The sequence below is a fragment of the Oxyura jamaicensis genome, chromosome 14, assembly GCF_011077185.1.
Source record: "Oxyura jamaicensis isolate SHBP4307 breed ruddy duck chromosome 14, BPBGC_Ojam_1.0, whole genome shotgun sequence".
NCBI lineage: Eukaryota > Metazoa > Chordata > Aves > Anseriformes > Anatidae > Oxyura > Oxyura jamaicensis.
This window is the reverse complement of record NC_048906.1, coordinates 12,513,421-12,535,500: the sequence shown is the minus strand read 5'-3', so window position 1 is coordinate 12,535,500 and position 22,080 is coordinate 12,513,421. Positions and strand designations below refer to the sequence as shown.

Here is a 22,080-nt window from a genome sequence, read left to right as displayed (position 1 = left end):
AGGGAGTCGCTGAGTTTTTCTCTTCTCTTCTTTCTTGATTTTCCCAGGCCATTGGTATCTTATTAAGTTTAAAGCCTTAATCGCTAAAGGGAAATTTTGAAAACTAGCTGCCAGAGCTGTGTGTGGCACACTCCTGGCCCCTGGCAAGAAGGGAAGCCCGCGCGTTCCTCCATCCACCCCTCTGTGGTGACCCAAGCACGTTCGAGCAGGCTTACGAGGCGGTTTGGAAGAGCCCGAGCTCTGTCCTGCTGCTCAGGGAGGAGCACACCCCAGCACTTCCATGGTAGGGTCCTTTAAAATAAGCAAAATGGCAAGGATTTTCCCCAAGAAAAATGGTTTCTGCCCATTTTATTTTACGCTGAGCACCAAGACTGGCTGAAGAAAGCCCATGCACAAAAATAAGTCGGATTTTGAGGCTCTCTGTACTATCCCTGACTGTCTGAACGTGTGCCACGAACGAGCGCGTGTGTCCAAGCTTTCCCCACGAGCAGGAAGAGGAGCAGGGGACGCGCTGATAAAGTCACCCCAGAGCTCGGTGCCGGCCTGGTGGCACGCGGGTGGCTTGGCACGAGGAGCGCGCGTGCCGCGGGCACGGTGCAGCCGGGTGCGCCAGGCGTGCGTGCCCAGCATCGCTGTCCCTGCGAGCGGACAGCTGCTGGTCAGAGGGGAGAGCTGTCATTGTCAGAGAAATGCAAATGAACGAAATCGTTGCTTTGGCAAGGAATTTTTAGGGGAATGACATGCAAATTTACCTTCCATTCTGAGTGGGGATTGGTATTAAAATGCGATGTTTGAAAGCCAAAACAAAGGAACATTTTAATTTAGGACTCATCAGGCGGTTCCTTCTGCTTGGATTTGCATCAAATTCTATGTGGCGAAAGCTGTAAGTTTAACAAAACTCCGCTTTTCAAAGAAAACAAGACAAAGTTTTAAAAACGTCACCCAGTTCCAGGAATCAGTATTTCTTTCACGTGCTCCGCAGTCCCGAAGCAACTGGCCTGGTACTGCATGGTGCAGAGGCCAAGGACAGGCTTTGTGAGAGGCAGCGAGGGTGGGAGGCTGGATTTCGTCCCGGCTGCTGCTTTAACCCAGCCTCTAAATGGCACAGCAGAGCCAGCCCCAGAATCCATCCCGAGGTCTCTCCGCGGGGCTGAGGGGGCCAAAAGGTGCTGAGACCCGGCCGCAGGGGGGGCAGCGAGTGGGCAGCGGGGCTGCCAGGGATGCTTACAGGGGCTGCGCTGGAAGGATGTGTCGAGTTGCTTTCCTGGCCTGCTTTATAAATACCCTCCATCTACAACCTGGTTTTCCACAGCGCGCGGAAGCAGCTGCGCTGCTTATTTACACACACACGTAAGGCATCTCCGTCCTTCTTCCCCCTGCTTCCCTTCTCCTTTCATCCTCGGGGCTACCTACCCGCCTTGCGTGACGGATCAGAAATAGAAAATATCCACGGAGCTGCTAATTGTAACGCATCCTGATCATGCCAGCTATAATTAGCTACGTGTATCAAAGCTGTTGCGCTGGCGGAAGTTTTGGGGGCCCCGTTCGCGTGCCTCAGACAGAGGATCTTGTGCCGGGCCTTGTCTGCCTTTGCCCTTCCTGGGGAAGCAGCCTGGCCTCAGTCTGCCTGCCTCCATCCATCGTGCTTGTGGACTCACGGCGTTTAAGTGCTGTTGATGCTCCCAACGCGTGCTCAATGTCGGCAGCCGGCCCCAGGCGCGCTCTGCCCCGGGTCTTCACCAGGCGGCTGGCGAAGGAGTGCTTCGGGGGACCCGAACGCAGCCGCTTGTCCCGAGCGCTGCATCCTTGGGCTGCCTCGGATCTCGCTTTGCTCCCTCTTGTCGAGACCTCTAGCTTCCTCCTTGCCCAGCTGCTGCCGCCCCACCTCTCTCCCCACTGTGGCCGTCTCCCCCCCAGGCCTAGGAACCCCCGCAGCAGCCCCTGCTCAGCTCAGAGCCTCACGGCTGCCTCTGGCAAAGCCCGTGGCGCTGACAAGCCCGTGGCTGTAACGCATGGAGAAGTTCGGCCGGGTGGGCACGCCTCAACCCGTCACTTGCTCAGGCCGTGGCTGCCGGCAGCTGCTCCGTCGCGCTGTCTCATCTGTCCTCAGCTCATCGCTGGCAAACGAGCGCCTGTCGGAGCGATGCGCCGCTCCGCACCGCCGCTCTCCAGGGGGAGAGGTTCCTGCTGCCATGGCCCGCGGGCAGGCCCCGGGGCTCTGGTGTCATCAGCTCTCACGCGGTAATCGTGGCTGAGTCAGCGCCAGAAGTGGGGCACTGAAGCACCGAGGGGAACCCGGGGGCTGGGAGAAGCTGCTGCTGAGTCCCTCGCCCTGCCCGGGTGCGGAGCCAGTGCGCCGGCCTGGCGGCGTGGCTGCTGCATGCCCTGGCCAAGGAGCCGAAGCCCACGGGGTGCTGGCTGCTGCCCCTCGGCAGGGGAGGGAGCAAGCCCGGCAGGGCTCCGCAGCAGAAGCCCTGAGCGCATCACCCGGGCAGGAACCGCCGGCCCTGTGCAGTGCGATCTGTCCCCGAGGTGAAGGAGCACACCGAGAGGCACGGCGTCCCCAGCGCTCCCACCCCGTGCTCGCAGGCGTGTGCAGCACCGCTGGGGCTGGGGAAGTCCCCGTGGGCAGGGTCCTGGGCCCCCAGGGCAGCTCTCGGGTGCCTGTGTCCCAAAACTGCAGTGGCAGAGCTCAGTCCGTGGCTTGTGTGCCATGAGCCTGGACGCGGCTAAGGCAGGAGCTTCGGAAGGAGCGTGAGGACGGTGGAGCAGAGGGCTGGCTGCAGCTCACCGCAGGTTCCCCGTGCTTTCACTGGCCAGGCCACCACGACTGGAGCTCATTGCCCAAAACCAACATCCCGAGCCACAAGGGCAGGGGCAGGACAGTGCGGCAGCATCGGGGCTCTCGGGGCGCCACGCCTCAAGCCTCACTTGGGCACCCCAGAAGTTTTGGTGAGAGCCGGGGCAGCGTTCGGGGGCCCTCTGTGTGCTCCCCTTCTACATCTGATAGAAATGGGCCTCAAAGCGGGGCCGCGGTGGAGGCTCAGTGTCCTCTGGGGACATGAGGGGGCTTGGTGGCACGTTGCTGCGTTGGGTGTGATGAAGGGAGCCCAAAGCCAGCAGTGGGGTCCCGGTGGCCCCGGGGCTGAGCCGGTGGCGTTGCTGCCATCTGCCCGGCGGTCCCCCGGTGCCGCACCAGGTCCCCTCCGGAGCCCGCGCAGACTCCTTGTTATGTAAAGCACCGGCGAGCGCGACCGGGAGATTCTTCAGTGTCGGAATCTGAGTCACATGGGGCTGTTTTATTTCCCCCTCTGCTAATCTCGTTTCTATAGAAACAAGATTGGGAGGAAAAAAAAAAAAAAGAAAAGAAAAAAAAAAAAAGAGCCAAGCACAGACCAAGCGAGAAACCTGAGGTGATGGGTGAGGGAGGCAGAGGTGGTGGCTGAGGAGCTCGGGCAGCACGGGTGGGAGCAGGGCGGCGCGGCGGGGCTGTGCTCCCGGCCGGGATGGGAGCGTGCGTGCGGCTGTGTGCGTCGAGGGGACAGGGACGCTGCCGAAGAGCTCTTGGCTGAGCTGCTGCTCCGGCGGTGGGTGACCTGCGGAGCCCGGAGGGAAGGGAGCAGAGGCTGTGCAGGTGAGTGAGCATCGCCGCGCGGCTCCCGGGCATCCGTCCTGGCACGGCACGGCACGGCACACCGCAGCAGTGCCCAGCTCACTGGGGTCCTGTCCCCAGCTGCTGCTCTGGGGACACGCTCGTGGCCAGAGCCGTGCCCAGGGTGGGCAGGGAGGTGCGTGGTGGCGGGCAGGGCGCGGGGTCTGCCGTGCGGCGTTCGTGTCGGGCACTTGCTGGGGGGGCGGCTGCATGTGTGCGGCCGTGTGTCTGTGCACGTTCCCTCTCCGAAGCCGCTCTCTCCCCGAAAGCTTTTGCCTGCTCAGGAGGCACCTTCCGGCTTTAGTTGTTTTTCTCCTCTTTTATTCTGGCTGCACCTGTGCAAATAAAACACTTCCAGGAGCCAAACCGCCCAGCTGCCAGGAGCGCAGGAGCTGCGCCGGCTCCCACCCCGGGGATGCCCCTTCCCAGCCTCAACACGCGCTGCGGTCGGGCCAGGGGGTGCCTGCGGGCACGAGCCCGGCTCAAAAGCTGGTTTTGCAAAAAAAAAAAAACTCCCAAAGGGAGGAACGGCTGAAAACGCTGCTTGTTTGCGTGCTGCGAAGTGCCCGGGCTGCTGACAGCCACCGCGTGCCTCGTCCTGGGACTTCAGCTTGGCCGTGCCCGTTCAGGAGGATGTCAGCTGCCTTGCAGGAGCTGGATTAATGTGCAGCGACGTACAAGCACATGCTAGCTCCCGAGTCGCAGGCTAGCGAGTGCAACAAGTGGGAGTTATTCTTGTCTGGGCTAAGATGTCTCCCTCGCTGGTGCGTGGCTGCCTCGAGCCCTCGTGCCGGGGTGCTGGCAGGGGGCTCGGGCTGGGCTGGCCGTGCTGCTGGCACAGGGGTGCTGCTGGGGACACGGCTGAGGGCTGCTCCCGGCGGGTGCAGGTGCCACTGCTGTCACCTCGCCTCGAGGGCTGGGTGCTGCCGGGGACAGGGACAGCTGCAGGGCAGGCGTGGGGCAGGTGGGACGCTGGAGCTGAAGGGCATGGGGGCTGCCCGGCTCTTTGATTTATTTCGCGCTCGTCGTCACTTCCCCGTTGTGGTGTGGCACGGGGGGAGGCAGCGCGGAGGCACTGCAAGCCCCTGGTCAGATCCACACCTGGGCACAGCTGGTGAAGCCAGAAGGATGAAGCAAGCCCTGGGTCTTTCTGTACTAATTCAGCTTTTGAAATGTCACTGCTCATCTGCCTGCCCGGCCAGCGAGGGGGCGGAGGGCAGCACTTCAGACTCTTGTCCTCATCTGAAAGGGCAGCTGCGCAGGTTTCTGCGCGGGGACGCCGAGTCTTGTGACACCTCGGCGAGGCTGCCAGCCCCCTCCGCCTGCTCTGCTCACGCTGCTGCAGTGAGCCAGGGCTTTGGCAGGCAGCTGTGCGGGGCTCAGACCCCAAAAGAAGCCTTTGTGGAAGGTTGGGCATCAACGGCACAAGCGCTGAGCCAGAGCCTCTCCCTTTGGGGTCGGGCTCTGCAGGCAGGAGGGTCGGAGCACCAAGCTGAGCCCCCCAGGCTCGTGCTGCTTGAGCTCCCGGGGAGCCCCTGCACCCAGCCAGGCGCTGCGGGGCCCCTCTGCCTTCAGCCCCAGCATCTGGGCCTGGCCGTGGCCTGGGCTGGTGCCAGGGGGCCGTTTGCCGTGCAGGTCCTGCCGGCCCCTGGTGGGCACAAAGCTGTGGCTTTATGGGGCAGAAGTTGCGCGCGGTCTTTGCATTCCCCCGCCCTGCAGGCAGCACCGTCCCCGTGTCCCCAGCGCCGTCGCTGCCAGTTCTGCTCCGCTGAGCTGCTGCTGTGAGGGAAGGGACGAGTCGTGGTACTCCGCGGGTATTGCTGCAGGAGTCTCCAGGGCCGGTAATTATTTCTGGGGAAAAGATGCTGTGTTCCGTCTTAAACGCTGACATGGGACTCTGAACATGTGTAATCTGGCTGACAGATGGCAAGTCAGAGAGGTGTGATTTATGATACAGCACAGTAGCTGAACAACCTTCTCTGGTTGTCAGGAGACGGCTCTCCCCATCGCTGCGGTTGATGTTTCAATTGATGGCTTTTGCTGCTCATCCCCTCGGCTCCCGGGTGGCGTCTGGGACCCCTGGGAGCCGCCTCGGGTGCTGGTGTGACGGGCAGGGCGCTGGGCGTGGGGGTGCCGTGGGACAAGGCGCGACAATCCTGCTGGCCAGCGAAGCGTGCGAGAGGATGGATGCTGAACCTGCCTTGCTCCAACGGCCGCTCTGTGCCTCAGTTTCCCTGCCCCTAAGGGCCCTAACGCCGATCAAGGGACAGAGGCCTCCAGGAGCGTTTGGGGAACGCCTGGGAAAGGAAAGCGTAGTGACCGCAGCATCCCCGTGGAGCTAGAGGCTCACCCTGCTGCAGGCATCAGCCACGGACCCCAGGCACAATGCACGGACCTGGGCGCATCCCTGGGAGCACCCCCAAAGAGGAGCTCGGCGCAGAGCCACGCGTGGCCCCGAGGATGGGGCTGGCTGCAGGGGGGCCGGGGGAGCGGGCAGAGCGGGGCCGGCTGCGGCTGTGCTGGTGTTCGTGCAGCCCGGGTAGAGCAGGTATGATTCATTCCCTCTTCTGCAGCGCAGTTTATGTAAAGCAGCACCGTATAAATAGCCAGATGATGCTGTAATGTGCTCGGGGCTTTCTAATTGGGAAAGGAAACAAAGGCTCTGCCGTAGCTTTCGGGTCCAGCTGCGTGGAGCCCTCTCAGCACCTCTCTGGGGCTCCCCATGCTCACGCACACCCTCCTCACCCACACCACCGGGCTGCAGGGAGGAGGGAGGATGAGGAGCGTGCTCCATGTGGCCGGTGGCTGCTGACATCCATCGGTTTGGGGTTTGCCGAGCCGCACCTGACCCCATTTCCCGGCATGGGGACGAGCTGTGGGCGCCTGGATCAGGAGGGAGGGCTGGGATGGCTGGGCATGGAGTGGTGGGGATGGGGCCAGCAGAGCCAAGAGGAACGTGTTTCCCAGGCAGTTCCCAAAGCCCAGAGACCATCTCGAGAGGAGCGAAGGGTGCCCTGAGCCTCACCAACCCAGTGTGTTGCTCATCTCAGCCGCACTTTGACACGGGCTGAAAGGAGAGGCGGCAGGGATGGGGTGCGTGCGGCAGGCTCTGCTCCATGGGCTTCCCCAGGATGCCTGAGCTGCTCCTCTTCCAACGCCTTTTTCTCCAGTGCTCCGAGGGGGGAACCTGGGGTTTGGGTTTCTCGTGGGGGTTCTTTAAAGGCAAGCCTTTCCAGCAAAGTAGCGTCTCTGCTCAAGAATGTGAAGAATGACCCTGGAAGGCCTGACCTGCTCCTTCCTGGTGGTGACGGTGGAGACAAGTGCCTTCTCCAGAAAGCTGTCTCCACCCCGTCCTGAGCAACAGCAATTCATAAGCTGCAAAATAAATCAATAACCAGAGTTAATGAATTGAAGATGTCCGTGTTTAAAATGTATCAGGAGGAAAAAACAAAACAAAACAAAAAAAAACAAAAACCAAAAACCAAAGAGCTGTTGGCTGCTCATGGCTTATTTAATTACTGTAAGGAAAGGCGGGGGGCTCTCGTTTCTGAGAAACACCTTCTTTTCATTTTATTGTGTTTTAAGAGGCATTTTGTTCGGCTGAAGCCACTCGGGACTCCAGGGAACAGAAGCACCGGCTCTGATGGCGCACGGTGGTCGGCGGTGCCGGGCGGCGGTGGGCGATGTCCTCTCCCTGCCACAGAGGGGGAGAGGCGTTTTCCTCGCCCTGGCCGTGCCGGGCAGCTCGGCAGGGGCTGTGCTGCTGGCAGGGACGGTGCTGGAGCCCCCCCGGGCTGCGGGCACGTGTGGCAGGGCCGGGGCTGGCGACAGCCCCTCCGTCCTCCCCGCTTGGCTTCCCTCACCGTCCTCCTGGCCCCTTTCCGCAGGGAACTCACCCGCTGCAAGGCTGCTTTTACCCACTGCGGGCGTGGGTCCTGGCCAGCCAAAGCAGAGCAAAGCCTTCTGATACCCCGCTGCTTCCCCCAGGCTTGTGCTGCCCTGTCCCGGTGCTACTGGCCCTCGCAGAGCCCCCCTGTGCCCCTCGCAGCCCCCAGCATCGGGTGGCTCCGTGCCATCACCGCGCCTCTGGGAGCCAGGGTGCTGCGGTGACATTAACGCCTTTCCTCTCCCCTTCCCCAGGTCGGAAAGCAGCCTCTCTAGGTTTGCCCACCGCTTGTCAGTTAAGCAGAAGCAGGAGAAGAGAAGGAAAGCTGAGTATGCCTCGGCCGAGCTGTCTGCCTTCCGGCCCAGGTCTCTGAGCATTGAATGGTAAGAGCTGGACAGGGCTGGGGGCAAGGGCTGGGGGCAAGGAGCCCCCGCCTCTCCAGCCCCCCTCCTGTCCCCTGTTCCCACCGCTGCCACTCTGCCCCTGTCCGGGCAACACGGAACAGGGACAACACCCATCCAAACTGCTACAAAAGCTCCCCCAGGGCACCGAGCCGTAAACCCCCTCACCCCGAACGGGCTCCTCTGCTGTGGGGCGAAAGGAGCCCCCCCGGCTGAGCATCCCGTGGGGCTTGCAGGGAAGCGGCCGTGAGCCCGCTGTGCCTGGGCGCTGCAGCCGGGGGGAGAGCCCGGTGCTGACCCCCAGCCCATGGCTGCTGGCTCCTCTCAGGGCCATCACCGTCCCACAGCCCAGCCCGGGGCAGTGCTGCCCCCGGCCCCATGCGCCCCGCTCTCTGTCGCCCTGCGGGGCCCCCGCTCAGCTCGGGGCTCAGGCTGCAGCCCTGGCTCGAGGTTTTATCCCGGGTTTCTAAGCTCTGATGCAACAACCTTGGAACCAGATCACAGTCCACAATCCAGTGCTGGAGGTGACCTGCTAAGGATATTTAAAAGAACTGGAAATTGCATTGCTCTCCGCTTCCTTAGATGGATAAAGGAGGGTAAGGCTTTAAAAAAAAAAGAAGAAAGAGAAAAAGAAATGCTTAGAAATTGCAAGAATGTCGAGTTTGGTTTTCGTTTTCCCTGCTTTTTTTGGAGAACTTTCTGGCATTGATTGTATGTTCTAACACTTACGTGTGAGGCTGCGGAGGCCTTCTCAAAGGCTTCCTCTATCTGTGAGGTTCGTTAGGCATCAAAGCTAAATAGGTATTAATGAGGCCAGACAAAGAATTTCAGCTATTTGGTGACAGATTGCTTTCTTCTCCAGCTGCGCAACTTCCCTTTGCTGAAACGATGTCATCAGAAAAGCTGTCCTTCGGTCACTCTGAGTCTTCCAGATAGGCAAATAGGTGAATTTATAGCCTATCAAACAGGAAAACAAGCAAAAGCTCATTAAAAACCAACAGCGTTTCTCCGTATTCGTCGTAGAGCAGTCCATAGGGCTCTTTTCTCCCTTGCGGTGCCTCTTTAACCCCCCGGATCCCGCTTTCCCCCACCGTGTCGGGGTGTGTTTCTGCTTGCTCTGCAGCGTTTTGCTCGGGGAGTGGCGCTGCCTGTGGCGTGTCGGTCTGCCCAGCACCTTGTCGCGCAGCGCTGGTGAGCGACGCGGGGTTATGGGGACGCTGTAAGGTACCCTGCAGGTGATCCCTCGGTGAGGATGAATCGCCTTTGCCTTGTCGGCTGCTGGTCCTTGGGAGATTTTGGACGTCTTGCGGGGCAGAGCAGAGGGGGTGGCCCCGGCGGGACCGCAGGGATGAGGAGCCGGGCTGGTGGCGGTGGGGAGAGGAGCCCGTCCACCGCTCGCTCCCCAGCCAGCTCGGTGTGCTCGGCTCAGCTGCCGAGGCTTTCCCCGCCGCCGTGGCTAAGCAGAAGACCCGGGAGCAGTGCAGGAATTTGCTCTGTTTTGAAACTCACATAGCCAAATTTCCAAGGAGCAGCCTGGGGCAGCTGCACGGGACGCAGAGTGCTGCCGGCAGCAGGACGGGCGTGCTGCCGGTCTTGAGCTTGCACGGGGCACGTGTGCAGGAGGTGCGTGTGCCCAGTCCCACACGCACACTTGATCGTGCCATGGCAGACCTGCTGGTGCCTAACTGGGCTTCCAGAGCAAACGCCTGCAAGCATCACAGCCACATGGATTTAAACTTCACCCCAAGGGTACCGGCTGTGCCATTTTACCTGCCTCTGTGCAGCGGGGGGATGTCTGTGCGGGGGGTGATGGATGGAAAGGCAGTGAAATCTGGTTTCCCAAATCAGCAGCTTTGGAGAATCGTGCCCATCTAACCCCCAGGCCTGAAGACAAGGAAGGCCTCACGGACCTGCCACCACCTGTTGCCGCTCCGATTGCATTGCAAGGCAGACACAGAGATTAAAAGAACTAAATCATCAGCACCCAGTGCTTTGAAAAGCTGGCTGTCAGTCTGGGGGAGGGATTAGTGTTTTCTGCCTGATACTCCTGCCAAAACACTGTCAGTCCGACTCCTCATTGCTCTGCCACAGCAGAAAGCATCCTTACCTGGCATCCCCACGCAGGGCAAGCTGAGTCAGTTTTCCAGCATTCCCAGTAGGTGCTCAGGTGGGCTGGATGAAGCCAAGGACGAGGAGGAGAAGCTGTGCGGTGTCACCATCCCCTGACACCGTGTCCCCTGCCTGGAGCGGTGCCGTCGGGATGGGGACGGCAGATCCCCGAGCCTCCCCTTCCCCTTCTCCCTGTCCCTCCCTGCCCCTGCCTGGCGGGTCCCCTGGGCGCTGGCAGCAATCTGGGCTGGGAAGGGCAGCTGTTTGCTGATGATGTGCTGGCCAGCCCGCTCTGCTCACCCCGACGTGTGGGGATGCTCCCAGGCGCGGGTCTCAGGGTGCCAGCACCCACCTGAGCATCTCCCCCATCCTCCAGGCGAGCCGTGCTCACGGGTCACGTTTCTGCCAGGCACAACGCACGCTTTATTAGCCCGGCACACGTTCCAGTGCTATACCAGGCGAGAGGAGCACAGCCTTGTCCTGAGCTCAGCAGCAACCGAGAGCCGTCTCGTTAGTTCCACTTATTAAAAAAAATTGCTGGGGGGGGAGGGAGAGAAGGCAGGGAAAAAGAGACTTATTGAGGAAACACTTATTTCATTCATATGTTGTTTACCGAAGCAAATACTTCATTATTAGACTTTTTAGGGTATTTTTTTTAAAGCCAGGGCCACAAAGTCCCCACTGTTAGGGCCGGCGAGCGTGCCGTGGCCCCGCGGGGCGCTGCTCGCTCTCGCTGCAGCAGCCCCACGCCGGTGCATCAGCGGGAGCCGTGCGGCGCGAAGCCTGTGCACCCAGGGGACGGGCCTGGAGGCTGCTCGTGTCTGTGTTTATCGGGGCGGTTTTTGCTGACTCCTTTCTCATCCCCTGTGCTGGACGGCACACACCGTGGCTCGTGGATGTCCGAAGCGGCGCGAGCTCCAAATGAGGCAAAAACTGGCAATGGAGGACGGGAAGGATTCTTGGTCTGATTTGTTGCTGTTCTGCTCTCTGTTTGTCTGTGATACTGATCTAGCTCCAAACCCTAAATAACACGAAGGCATGAGACAAAAGTACTCTTTATTTGCAGCTCAACACCTTCTGCTGTTGGGGTTAAGAATCAGAAACCTGGCAGCTCCTGCGGAGACTTCTCGGTGTCTCTGCAGAGCCCTCTGAGAAACGTGAGCAATCCTTTTTTCCCCCTTAGGGTGAACCGAGGTGAAGGGAGAGCCTCCTCTCCCGTGTGTGGATCATTTTTTAGGTGGAAATGATCCACGTTTCTCTCTCAAGTGAGCCTTAATCACACAGGAAGGCTGCAACCTGCTGTTTGCATCCGCTCCTGCACATGTGGAGCCTGGGATCCTCTGCCCCCCCGTGCCCTTGCAGCTCTGGCACCCAGCAGCACTTTGTCCTCCTGGCACCCATTTGTGTCCTTCTCCTTTCCTACCTCTCATTCTGGTGTTCCCTCTCCCATCCTCTTGTCTCACCTGTTTTTCCTCTCTCGCTGTTTCTATCTCCCCCCCGTTCCACGTGCCGGGCAGCCTCCCTGCGATCTGTGCTCGGAGCGCTCAATTCCCCCGGCGGTTCGGGAAAAAATGCAGCGCATTCCTCCTTTCCCCGTCCCTTATCTCGGTTCTGCTCCACCGCGGGCTGCCGGAGCAGCGCTGGCAGGAGCCTGTCGTCTGGTGGTCAGATGTGCAGGAGGCAGCCAGCCCCTTGTTTTTGCTGCTCAGCCCCTGGCAAGGTGCTGAGCGAGTCCCTCGCATCCCCTCTGCCAGGGAGAGGGAGGCGCAGAAGCCTGGCGGCAGCGTGGGTCTGAGCGGGGACCTGGCGTGTCGCTGCTGGTCTCGTCCTGCTGTGACGCTGCTCCGCGTTGCGGGTTTAGTTCTAACGCACAAGGTGTTCCGTGGAAGTGCTTTTGGGGAAGTTATTTGGAATTTCGTGCGGCAGTGTTGCCCCCTTTGTAACGCAGCCGTGCCGGGGAGGTGCCTCCTGCCGTGGGTGCTGCCCACTGGCGTGGGCAGGCAGCGTGGGTGCTGCTGTGGGACTGGCTGCTCCCGTGCCAGCCGACTGGAGAGATGCGACTGCCTGGTGCTGTTTCCAACCTGACGGTCCGTGGGCACTCAGGACTTTCGTGAGTCCTCTTTGCTGTCTGGTTGTCTCTTTGCCAAGCACAGAGTGAATTGGCAGCAAGTTTTGGGGAGCCAGGGAGGAACAGCACCGCGAAGGGCTCCGTGCTGCTGTGGGTAACACAGCCTGACCCGTGGGGTCCTACTCCTGACTTACACTGCGCATCCAAGAGAAGATGTGGATCCGCTTCTCTTCCCAACCAAGTGGGTCCTAGCCTGAGCAAGGAGCAACGAGGGAGAACAACAGCCCCCGATGTGTTCAGCAAAACGCATCGGAGCCTGGGCAGTGTGGGCACGTGGGAGCCCTGCGAGCCAAGAGATGCTCTCGGCAAGCAGAAAGACATGGGTACCCACTGGTGGCATGGGCATGCAGCCCTCCAGGGGGTTCACCCCCCCATCCCACTGGTCCTGTCTGTCCGTCCGTCCTGGCTCCCCGCTCGGTGGTGCTCAGCACAGGTCCTGGACAGGCTGGCGCGGCGCTGAAATGAAAGGAGAGGCGCTTTGTCTGACTGGGAGCGCTTTAAGCCATCGCTCAGGAACAATGGCCAAGCTATGGGGTCATTTGTTCTGGTATTTCAGCAGCTCCTCATGATTTATGGGATGTTTTGTTCTGCTGCTTGTCTTAGCTTCCCCCTCTCCACCCTCCCTGTCTCTCTCCCTTCTCCATTTCAGCTCCTCCCCCCCACCTCGCACCCCCCCCTCCCCGTTCCCAATTCCCCTAATAGCTGTGGAGCCTCTCTGCCGTATGAAGTAATGCTAGCTGCGACTTATTGAATTAGCCGGGTGGAAACGGGCTCGGGCACCACGCTCGTGGTCTGCTCAAGCACGCGGCAGATCTCGGAGCCAGCCCGCCCGTGGACAGCAGGGCCCTGCCCGGGGGGCTTCGGTCCCCCTCGGCTGCAGCAGCTCCACGTCAAGCCACCGAGACGCCCGTAGACGTGCGTTGAGTGTGGTCGAGAGGAGCTGCAGCCAGCCAGCGAGGTCCCCTGCCTGTGGGGACTGCTGGCAGAGAGGCAGGAGGGGCTGAGCCGCTGCGCTCGGTGCCCAGGACACCTCTGTGGGCCAGGGAGGTGCTGGGCAGGGAGCACGGGGCGCAGGGGGATGTGGTTTGAGAGCCCGGGTTTGTCCTGGCACCCTGGGGATGGCTGTGGTCTGCGTGCCCGTGGGCATGGGGGAGCAGGGGTTCGCCTCCCGGGGGCTGGGGACGGGGCTCACTGGTGTCTGAGGGACTCGCTGACGGGACAGGCGAGCCTTCCAAATAGCTCCCTGAGTGCTGGGGTTACCTTTAGGAAAACATTTGAAAGGAATAATGCATTTACATAAAATCCCTTTTTATCCTTGCTGTCTGCCAGTCACCTGCAGACAGACAGAGGCTCGAGCCTCATTGTCCTCCTGCGGTGGCACCGGTGCCCCCGCTGCCACCAGTCCCCAGCCCGCAGCGCGTTGGCAGGGCCGGAGGAGCCGGGGCAGCAGGGAAAGGAGCTGGGCTGGTGGGTGCAGTGGGGCTGGGCAGCTCCGGACCAGGAGAAGACCAGGGGCTGCGTCCTTCCTGCGAGCAGCGTTGTCACCCGCTGCCTTCCCTGCTGCCCCCCGTGTTGGTGGCATGAGCCAAGGCCCCGGCTCGTGCCAGGACCCACCAAGGAAGCAGCCTGTCCCAGCTGGCTGCAGTCAGGGGCAAGGAGCTTGCATTTGTTTCTCTCACATGGCTTCAGGGGGAAAAACTGAACCCTCTGGGGAGGCGACAGAGAAAATTTTTCGAAGACTGAGGTCCAGGTTCTCCCTGTCCAGGATCAGAGCCCTCAGCCAGATCCCTGCCTCGTTGGGAGCACGGGGAGGAAATGTCATTTATCTGAAAGACAAATTTGAAATATTCTGCCACTGCGCTGTTCCGGGCACTTCCCTCTGCTGGTAGCTGACACCTCCAAGCTGTGATAAGATCATTTCTCAGTGCAGCATATCCATTACCCCCAGTGCATTTTGATCTGTGTCAAACAGCCCCGTTTGCCTGGGGCTAGTTGATTTGTTTAATGCTCATCATTGATTAGCCATTTCCCCCGGCCTGGATCTGCAGAGCAGGACGGATGCCTTCGGTCTCTGCCAAGGGATGCGGAAGATGCTCTTCGTCTTGCAGGGCCTCCAGCGGTCCCTTTCCACAGATGGAGCCGTGCCCAGGCGCCGGCTGCCTGGACGTGCACCATGCATTGCCTGCATCCTCACCTTGCCAGGCAGGGCATTGCTTCCCCAGTCCTTTCTGCCAGCTGTTTCGAGGGATTGAGTACTGCTCGTCCTCCCTTGTCCTTTCAGCAGTGGCAGTCCCTGTTGCACAGATTTTCTCTGCTCTCAGATAGTTTCCTTCTGGCTGAGGCACTTCTGCCTGCCAGAGCTTCAGGAACCTCTTGTTTGTCTTCCTGGAGAGCCCGTCCCGGTGCCAGCTCAGCGTCGGACCTGCTGGCCAGGATGCCGGCGAGATGGGCAGCACTCCGTGGGGAGGCCAAACTGGAGGCAGGAGGCAGCCCGGAATACCGGGACACCACAGACCGGGCCCTCTGGTGTGCTGGGCTCTGTCCCCACCTCTGCTCGAGGCTTTCTGCCATCTGCACTCTCCCTCGTCCCCACTGCTTCACACCCATCCCTCTCACCCACCTTCCTGCTGCCGACCCGCTTTTCCGAGGAGCTTTGTGAGACCGAGGGACCTGCACAGCTGCCGAGCCCCGTGCCTGCAGGAGGCCAGGGGGAAGCGGTTACATTCCCCTTCTCTCCTCGCTTTCAAGTTTCCTTTCTTCCCTGTCGGCGTCTCCGTTCTCCCTCCGGCAGAAATATCCTCCACCTACCCCAGGGCACCCTGCGCCGTTCCCCTCCCCACCCCACGTTGCCTCTGTCGCTTTTATTCATGCTTTCAGCGGGGAGGGTCAGACAGGGATGAAGGTTTTCTGCCACCAAGGCGAGGGAGGTTTTTCCACGTGGGCAGCCCAATATAGTGCAGAACCGGTAAAACTTCCAGTTTTGGGGCTAGGGAAGACAAGGGTCATGCTTAGCTTTGTCCAGAGTGGACACAGGCACTCGGCAGCAGCTGAGAACCTGCACGTGGTCTTCGCTCTGCCCACGGAGCAGGGCTTCACCCGGGTGCCCTCCAGACGTTTGGACAGAGGTCGGTGTCCACCCAGGATGAATCCCAGCAGGGCCTGTCGGGGCTCACCAGTTAGCAGCTGGGAGGGAAATCTCTCCTGCCTACGCTCTGGATTTGCGGTCCGTTGCTTCCGAGCGCTGAGAAACGGGAAATTATGTGCTGGCACTTGCTAAGTGGCCTGGGCTGGGGCTGGGGATGAACTGCTGGCCTGGGGCTCGGAGACCTGGATTCTCCTGGCCTGCTGAGCCACGGAGGGCGAGACCTGCCCCTCTTTGTGCCTTGGCTTCTCGCTGTTTAAAAGGAGCCCAGCAGCAATGATCCCAATGATCCCAATGATCCCTTTTCTCAGGCACCTGGAGATCTACTGCTGAAGGAGCTGGCTGTGGTATCAGGATGCTCTGTACGTGGGGTGTTCTGCTGGCAATCCCATTCCCCCAGCCCAGGGACAAGCTGTGGGCTGGCCTGGAGCTCTCGGAGCTGGCAGCTCCAGATGGAGCTTGCCCAGAGGCCTTATAAGTTTGGGATACGACCCCGAGCCTTTACCTTGTGTAACCACTTCTGCAAAGAGCATTGACGGTAAGGTTTCCACACTGGGCCCTGCATGGCAGAAGCTCAGAGGGTGCTCTCTCCTGCCGTGTAGTTATCCGGACTTTGGTCTGGTGGAGGCTTGAGCCTTTCTGCAGGCCTGGCCTCATCAGAAGGCACAAGCCACGGAGGGGTGCTGTGTCTGGGTGTCACCCTGTGCCACCCGGTGCAGGGGAAAAGCCTCGAGGGCAGCGACAGCCCAGGGAGGTGCTGGAAGGCACCGCTCTGCCTCCGGTCTGTGCCATAGCATGGCCCTGGGCAGGGGCACGGCGGCTGGGCAGCAGGTCACCGGGGGGCTGGGGGGCGCCCAGCACCGTCCCCGTCCCGTGCCCGCGCCAGGCGGCTGCATGCGGCTGGGGCACGCGTCAGCTTTCTCCGTGCAGCGAAATCCCGCGAAGCCGCCGGCCAAATCCCGGGAAGCGAGGAGGCTGCTGCTGGCCGCAGATAAGCCGGCGTGACATTTAGCTAATGCTTCTGCTCTCCCCGTCTGCGCCCGGTGTCTCGCTGGATGTCCAAGGGGCTGCGCGAGGGAACCTCGGCTGCGAGCAGCCGTGTTTGTGGAGCAGAGCTCCCCTCGCGAACTTCGCGTGAACCCATGTGGAGGTTCTTCTGGGGCTGGCCTTTGGCTGATTTCCTCGCTGACGATGCAGGTCTGGAGCAGGATGCCGGGCCCAAGGCTGCCTTCCACGGGTGCGCTCACCTCGTCCTCCTGCTGTGCCAGGGAGGAGCTGTCTGCTGCCCGAGCAGCCGCTCCTCACCGCGAGGAGAAACACCAGCAGCCAGCCAGAGCCGTCCCTGAGCTGCACCGGCACCGAGCTGCTGCAACCGCTGCTTCCACTGCCTGGTGCTGGGCGCGTCCCGCAGCCCTCAGCCAGGGTGGGATGAGCAAAGTGTCCCTGGAGCGGGGTCTAGGGGTGGCAAGAGGGAGAACGGAGGCAGCGGCGCCTGCCAGGCACGGGGCCACCAACTCTGCCAGATGTTTGCAGGCTCTCGGTGGCGGAGGAGCCCGAGTCATGCAGGCCTGGCTCAGAACTCCCACGTGGCGTAACTGTAAGCAGGGATCTCCCGAGTGCTTTGGGACATCTCAGAGATCAGCCCCGAGAGCAGAGCGGGGAAGGAAAACCCTTTCCTCCCATCCCTGCCCAGTGCCTTTCCTGTGCCACATCCATCCAGGAGCCCTTCGGGCCCCTTGTGACATCCCCAGAGGGGCAGGACGGTGCTGCCAGTTCTCGGTACCATTGCCAACAGCACAGGGGTCGGTCAGGCTGGGCGGGCAGGCGGTGGTGCTCAAGGCATCCTCAGGTGCTCTGCGGCACAGGGGAAGGGGCGAGGAGGGCACCTCTCGCTCGACACGTTTGCTGTAGGTAGCGTCAGCAGACGCTTGTTGTTGAGGCCGTTCAACACTTTCCAGCGGAAGTTTGTTTGCTTCTACCTTTGCCAGACCTTAACTGTTAGGGCTGATTTTTTCCATGCTCACTCTGCCTCAGGCTGAACTTTCTCTCTCCTTTTTTTTTTATTATTTTTTATTTTTCAAGTTTCAGCAGAAGGTTGGGGAAAAACGGTGGCTTTGCCAATATTATTTTTTTTTTTTCCGTCTCTTTGTTTAAGGACTTCTGGTGCCTCCATGCTTTGGAAAAGAGACTTGAAATTTGGCAGGGCTGGTACATTCCTGGTGGAAATCAACCCAGATTTGGTCAAATTGTTAGCCTCTGGAAAGCATGGCCATGCATGCTCGGAAGAGCTCGGAAGAGGCGAGCTGTTACTGCACCAAGCACCCCGCGGGCCATGGGCATGGGGCTGGGCTCGCATCCCCACGTCCCCAGCAGCAGCCCCGGCCCTTGGGGGTCTGGGTGAGGAGCGGTGACCGTGAGGAAGCCCAGCAGGCTTTGGTGATCTTCATCAGACAGCCTCAAAGCATCCCACAAAAGATGACTTTGTCTTTATCTCCATTTCCACGGGTGGAAGCTGAGGCCCCGTCTGCTGGCAGGGCCCCGGTGGGTGTAAGCGTCGGGAGGAGGATGGCGCAGGGCGTCCGAGCACCTCGGGGTGCTGTGCCCGTGGGCTGCTCAGCACAGCCTCCTCCGTGCTCCAGCAGCCAGGAGGAGCTGAGGCAACGCGTGATGCAAGGAGAACATCTCCCTGTGTCCCTGCATCCTGCGAGACCTTGGGAAAGGTCTGTAACCCTTGCGTCTCCCACGGCTGCGCTCTGCAGTCACATCCGCTGCAACGCGTGGACATGAGAGCATGTCCTGGTGGTCGGAGGTGGGACCTGGTGACTACTGCGGCGTTTGGCTTTGTTCTCTTGTCTCGGGGTGGAAAGCAGAGCTACCTGCCGTGCTGGGGGCTTCACGGCTTCCCCTGTAGGCTCTGCTGTCCTGGGCTTGAGCATCTCGGAGCTCCCCACAGCCGGAGGGAGGACGGCGCGGGGTGGGAGGTGGGAAGCTCCTGCCTGGCGGTGAGGCCGCCCCGGCGAGCACCGCTCGTGCCATTGTGGGGTGATTTCTGGTGAGGGCTGCAGACCCCAGAGCATGAGGGGCAGGGAGCTGTGCGTGAGGGTGTGCCACCGGCAGCGCTTGGCCTGCAGGCCAGGGACATCCCCAAGGGGGTGGCCGCTCTCGGTCGCGGTGCCAGGGACATGGTGTGGGCAGCGGCCAGCGTGCCCAGTGCTGCTGGCTGGCTCCTGCTGGGTGCCTTCCAGCGGGAAAGGGGTTTTCTGACTCCAGTAACATTTACCAGCTGGGCAGCAGCTCTGGAGCCGGGTGTGTGCGTTTGTCTGTTCTTCCATTGTGTCTTGGCCGTCGTCTCCTCCTCCCCGCCGAGATCAATGTCTGTGGCCTGCCTTTTATAACCCCTTTGGGTGCAGCTCTGGAAGTCTTCAGCCAGTGGTGCTGGTTTTCATCGTGCAGCTTTGGCGCGCTCAAGCAGTTCGGTCCCCGTCTAGCTGGATGGCTTGGGTGGGACGATGGGTTGGAGGTGGGCTTCCACCAGCAGGGACACCCCAGCAGGGGGACTACAGGGGGGCAGGAGCTCGTCTTGGGGGCTTGGAGGTTCAAGGGTGAATGCGTCGGCTGGGAACAGAGAGCAGCCACAGGTGTGGGGCAGTGAGCTGAGATGACCTCCAGAAGTCCTCCTTGGGCCAATTTTCTAGAATTTCATGGCCTGGGAGCAGAGGTGGTTTCCGACAGGAGCCAGACCTCACCAGCGTATTCTTCCTGGTGGCACAAGGTGGCGCAGGAGGTTAAAGGATTTGCTTTTCATCTCCACAGGTCTGGGTTCAAATCCATCCCTCTCACTGCTGTAATGAGTCCCTCGGCCTCAGCCCCTGCGGCTGCACCCCGGGGCATGGCAGCGGGCAGCCCGGGAGGCTGCTCCCAGCAGAGCGGGGCGCTGCGGGGCCAGGAGGAGGCGTGCGGGTGGCACCCAGGCAGAGCACCCCTCCTGCACACGCTGGAGCCTGCCGCTGCAGGAGGACGCAGCAGCTGCTGGGTGTCTCCGAGGCGCGGGGACATGCTGGTGGCCCACAGTGGACCAGCCCAGTCCCACAGCCCCATCTCCCACCGGTACGGTGCCCAGAGGAAGGTGCTGACCCCGTGCGGGCTGGGGCTCCTCCAGCGGCTCCTCCAGCCCCGCTCCCATCCAAGAATTGGAGCTGGGACCTGAGGATTGGGACGGGACCAGGCGAGGCTGAGCGTGGCCTTACCTCCCTTCCTGTTCCTCCCAGCAGGGCGGCTGGGTGCTGGCCGTGTGGCTAAGTGTCCCCATCTCAGCATCCCAGCGCTTCCCCTGTGCCGTTCCCGTTGGGGCTTAGCTGAGGCCCAGTGACACCACAGAGAGATTCCCCCCCCTCTTTTTGCCTCCAGTGCTCTTTGAGACCAGGCGTCGTATGACTCAGCTTCTGCATTTGATACCCCCGAGAAGAGTTTGCACACATGCATCCGTGGCACAGAGCGGTGCCTGTTCCTGGCAGGCCGTGCAGGGATAGGGTTTCTTCCTGAAACAGGCAGTAAGTCCCCGCGCTTCATCCGCTCCTGACATGCGGAAGTCGGATTTAGCCGGGATGGTGCCAGTGGGTCGGGGCGTCTTCCAGAGCGCTGCCGTCCTGCCCCAGCATCTGGACACCCTGCGAGAGGTGAGGAAGTGCAGCTGCAGAGCAGGGCAGGTGCTCGGCCGGTCCCCCTGCACTTTGGGGATCTGCCTGTCCTCTTGTCCCTACCTGCAAAGCTCCCGTTTCTTGTGTGTGCCAGCAGCGTCACGCACGCTTTGGGTGCTGGGGCTGAGCCGTTAGCTCTGGCAGTCGGCGTGGGGCACGGTCAGCAGAAGTTGACACCGACGTAGATCCCATGAAGGGCAGTTTGGGCGCTGACCTTTAGGTCCTGCCTGCTTCTGCTGCCCTGTCTCTGCGAGCAGCTTAGGTCTAGAGGCAGCTCCCAGTCCAGGGAGGTGCCCCGAGCCCAGGGCAGCTGGGCAGACACGAGGGCGCCGAGGTTTGCAGGGCTGCCGTGAGCCTCCTGGCCCGGCACTGGCCGGGCTTTGGGTGGCCGCAGGGCTGTTGGTGCCGCTGGGGTTCCCCGGCGTGCGTCGGTCATGGCTCGGGGAGGCCCGTCCTGCTCAGCCCTGTCCCCATCAGGTTCCAGTTAAAACCAAATGCGTTCTCCAGCCTAAGCTGTGCTGCAGTTTAAGCCCTTCCAAAAATGAAACAAATACCCACGGACTGCAATTCGAATTGCAGCTCAATTAGGGCTCGTTCCCAACGCGATCATAAAACCTCCAGTACGAAAACAAACAACCCAACCAAACCACATCCAAGCCTGACAGCATCCTCTGGAATGCCTTTAAAATAACAAGGGGGACAGAGGAAGATGAAAAGCAGCGCGGCCGGTGGGCAGAGGGCTCCCTCGCCCTTGGGGCAATCCATGGGGCAGGCAGGTGTGCGGCACCCGCTCCGCACCGCCGCAGGGACGAGATGGGCGCAGTGGGGCCGGGGGCTGCTGGCAGCGCCCGGGGGCTTGCGGGCCGTGGCTGCGACGTGTTCCCGGCAGGATCCAGCGGGCGAAGGAGAGCGGGGAGGTGAGGGACGCGTTTCTGCAGGGCAGTGGAGGAGCCCGGAGCTGCCCCAGCCCGCCGAGGGCAGCGCGGCGCTGGCCGGGGCCGGAGCCATGCGCGGCGGCTGGAATGCATCCCCCCGTCACCCTGCCTGCGTCCAGCCAGGCTGGTGCCGAGCTTCGGGTTTCACCGCGGACTCTAAACCCAGCCATATTTAGCGTGCGCTCCTCCGGCCTGTCAGGGAGGGGAAGCCACAGCACAACTAATAAAAAAAGCCAAACAAAAACAATGTAATTAAAGAGACTCAGCACTGCGTGTTCCCATAGCAAGAACATTTACCCAAGACTTCCTTGCTCAGATGCTTAATGTCAAGCAGCAATTAGAGGCCGGCGTTGCCGGAGCACAGCGAGGAGTATTTGCGCTCGCTGGGAGGCAGGAGGGACCGAGCACCGTGGCGGGCAGCCCTGCCTGCCCGTGCTGCGCCGCGGGGACGGGACCGGGGCTGTCTGCACGGGGGGACAGGCAGCGTGGGCGGCGGGGGGACGCCGCGCCCCAGGCAGCAGCTCGTGAGCCCCTACAGGCAGCAACACCCTTGGTCTGCAGCGCACGCACCCACTTGGCTCAGTCCCCATGGAAATGCAGTTGCACCGAGGCGGAAACGCAGATTTTTCTGGGCGCGAGGGGATCCGGTGCCACCCGTGCTCCGTACAGCAGCGCCAGGCTGATGCCTCGCGGGCTGTGCGCGCGGTGCCGGCGGTGTAGCTACAGCCCTCTGCTGCACACCTTCCCCGACCGGGAGCACTGAGAGGCGTCCCGGTGCCGTGGGGCTGCTGCGGGTGCCGTGTGTGTGCAGGTGGGGAAGGAGCAGTGCAGGAGGCGACGTGGGTACGGGCACAGCCAGAGCGACGGCACCTGGAGCCTGCAGCGCTCACGTGGCCGCGGTCCTGACCGTGATGGAAGGCTCTCGGGGATGACCAAGGAACTGAAAGGCTAATTTCAGTCCTACTTAAGTCGGAGTTGAGCCACAGGCTCCTTCTGGGCTCGTTTAAACCCCCCCCCGATCTGAATGCTTAATTAAAATAAATAAATAAATAAAACAGAAAAAAGCAGCAGCAGCTTTATTGTGTTGCGACAGAATTTGCTCGAGTGCCTCTGCTCCCTTCCTCCTGCAA

The 22,080-nt window shown here is 61.2% G+C and overlaps 1 protein-coding gene across 10 annotated transcripts in view; it reads left to right on the top strand.

Annotated features, from left to right (window-relative positions):
* The window catches only part of LOC118174297 (ankyrin repeat and fibronectin type-III domain-containing protein 1-like), a 188,095-nt gene that overhangs the window by 148,375 nt on the left and 17,640 nt on the right, over positions 1-22,080 (top strand). For 8 of the 10 annotated variants that reach the window (XM_035339561.1, XM_035339562.1, XM_035339559.1 and 5 more), the window contains one exon: positions 7,793-7,921. In XM_035339561.1, coding sequence (XP_035195452.1) covers positions 7,793-7,921 — 129 coding nt within the window. Of the gene's footprint in view, positions 1-3,281; positions 3,635-7,792; positions 7,922-22,080 lie in introns of those variants that run through there. The other 2 variants (XM_035339565.1, XM_035339566.1) reach the window with 2 other exon arrangements.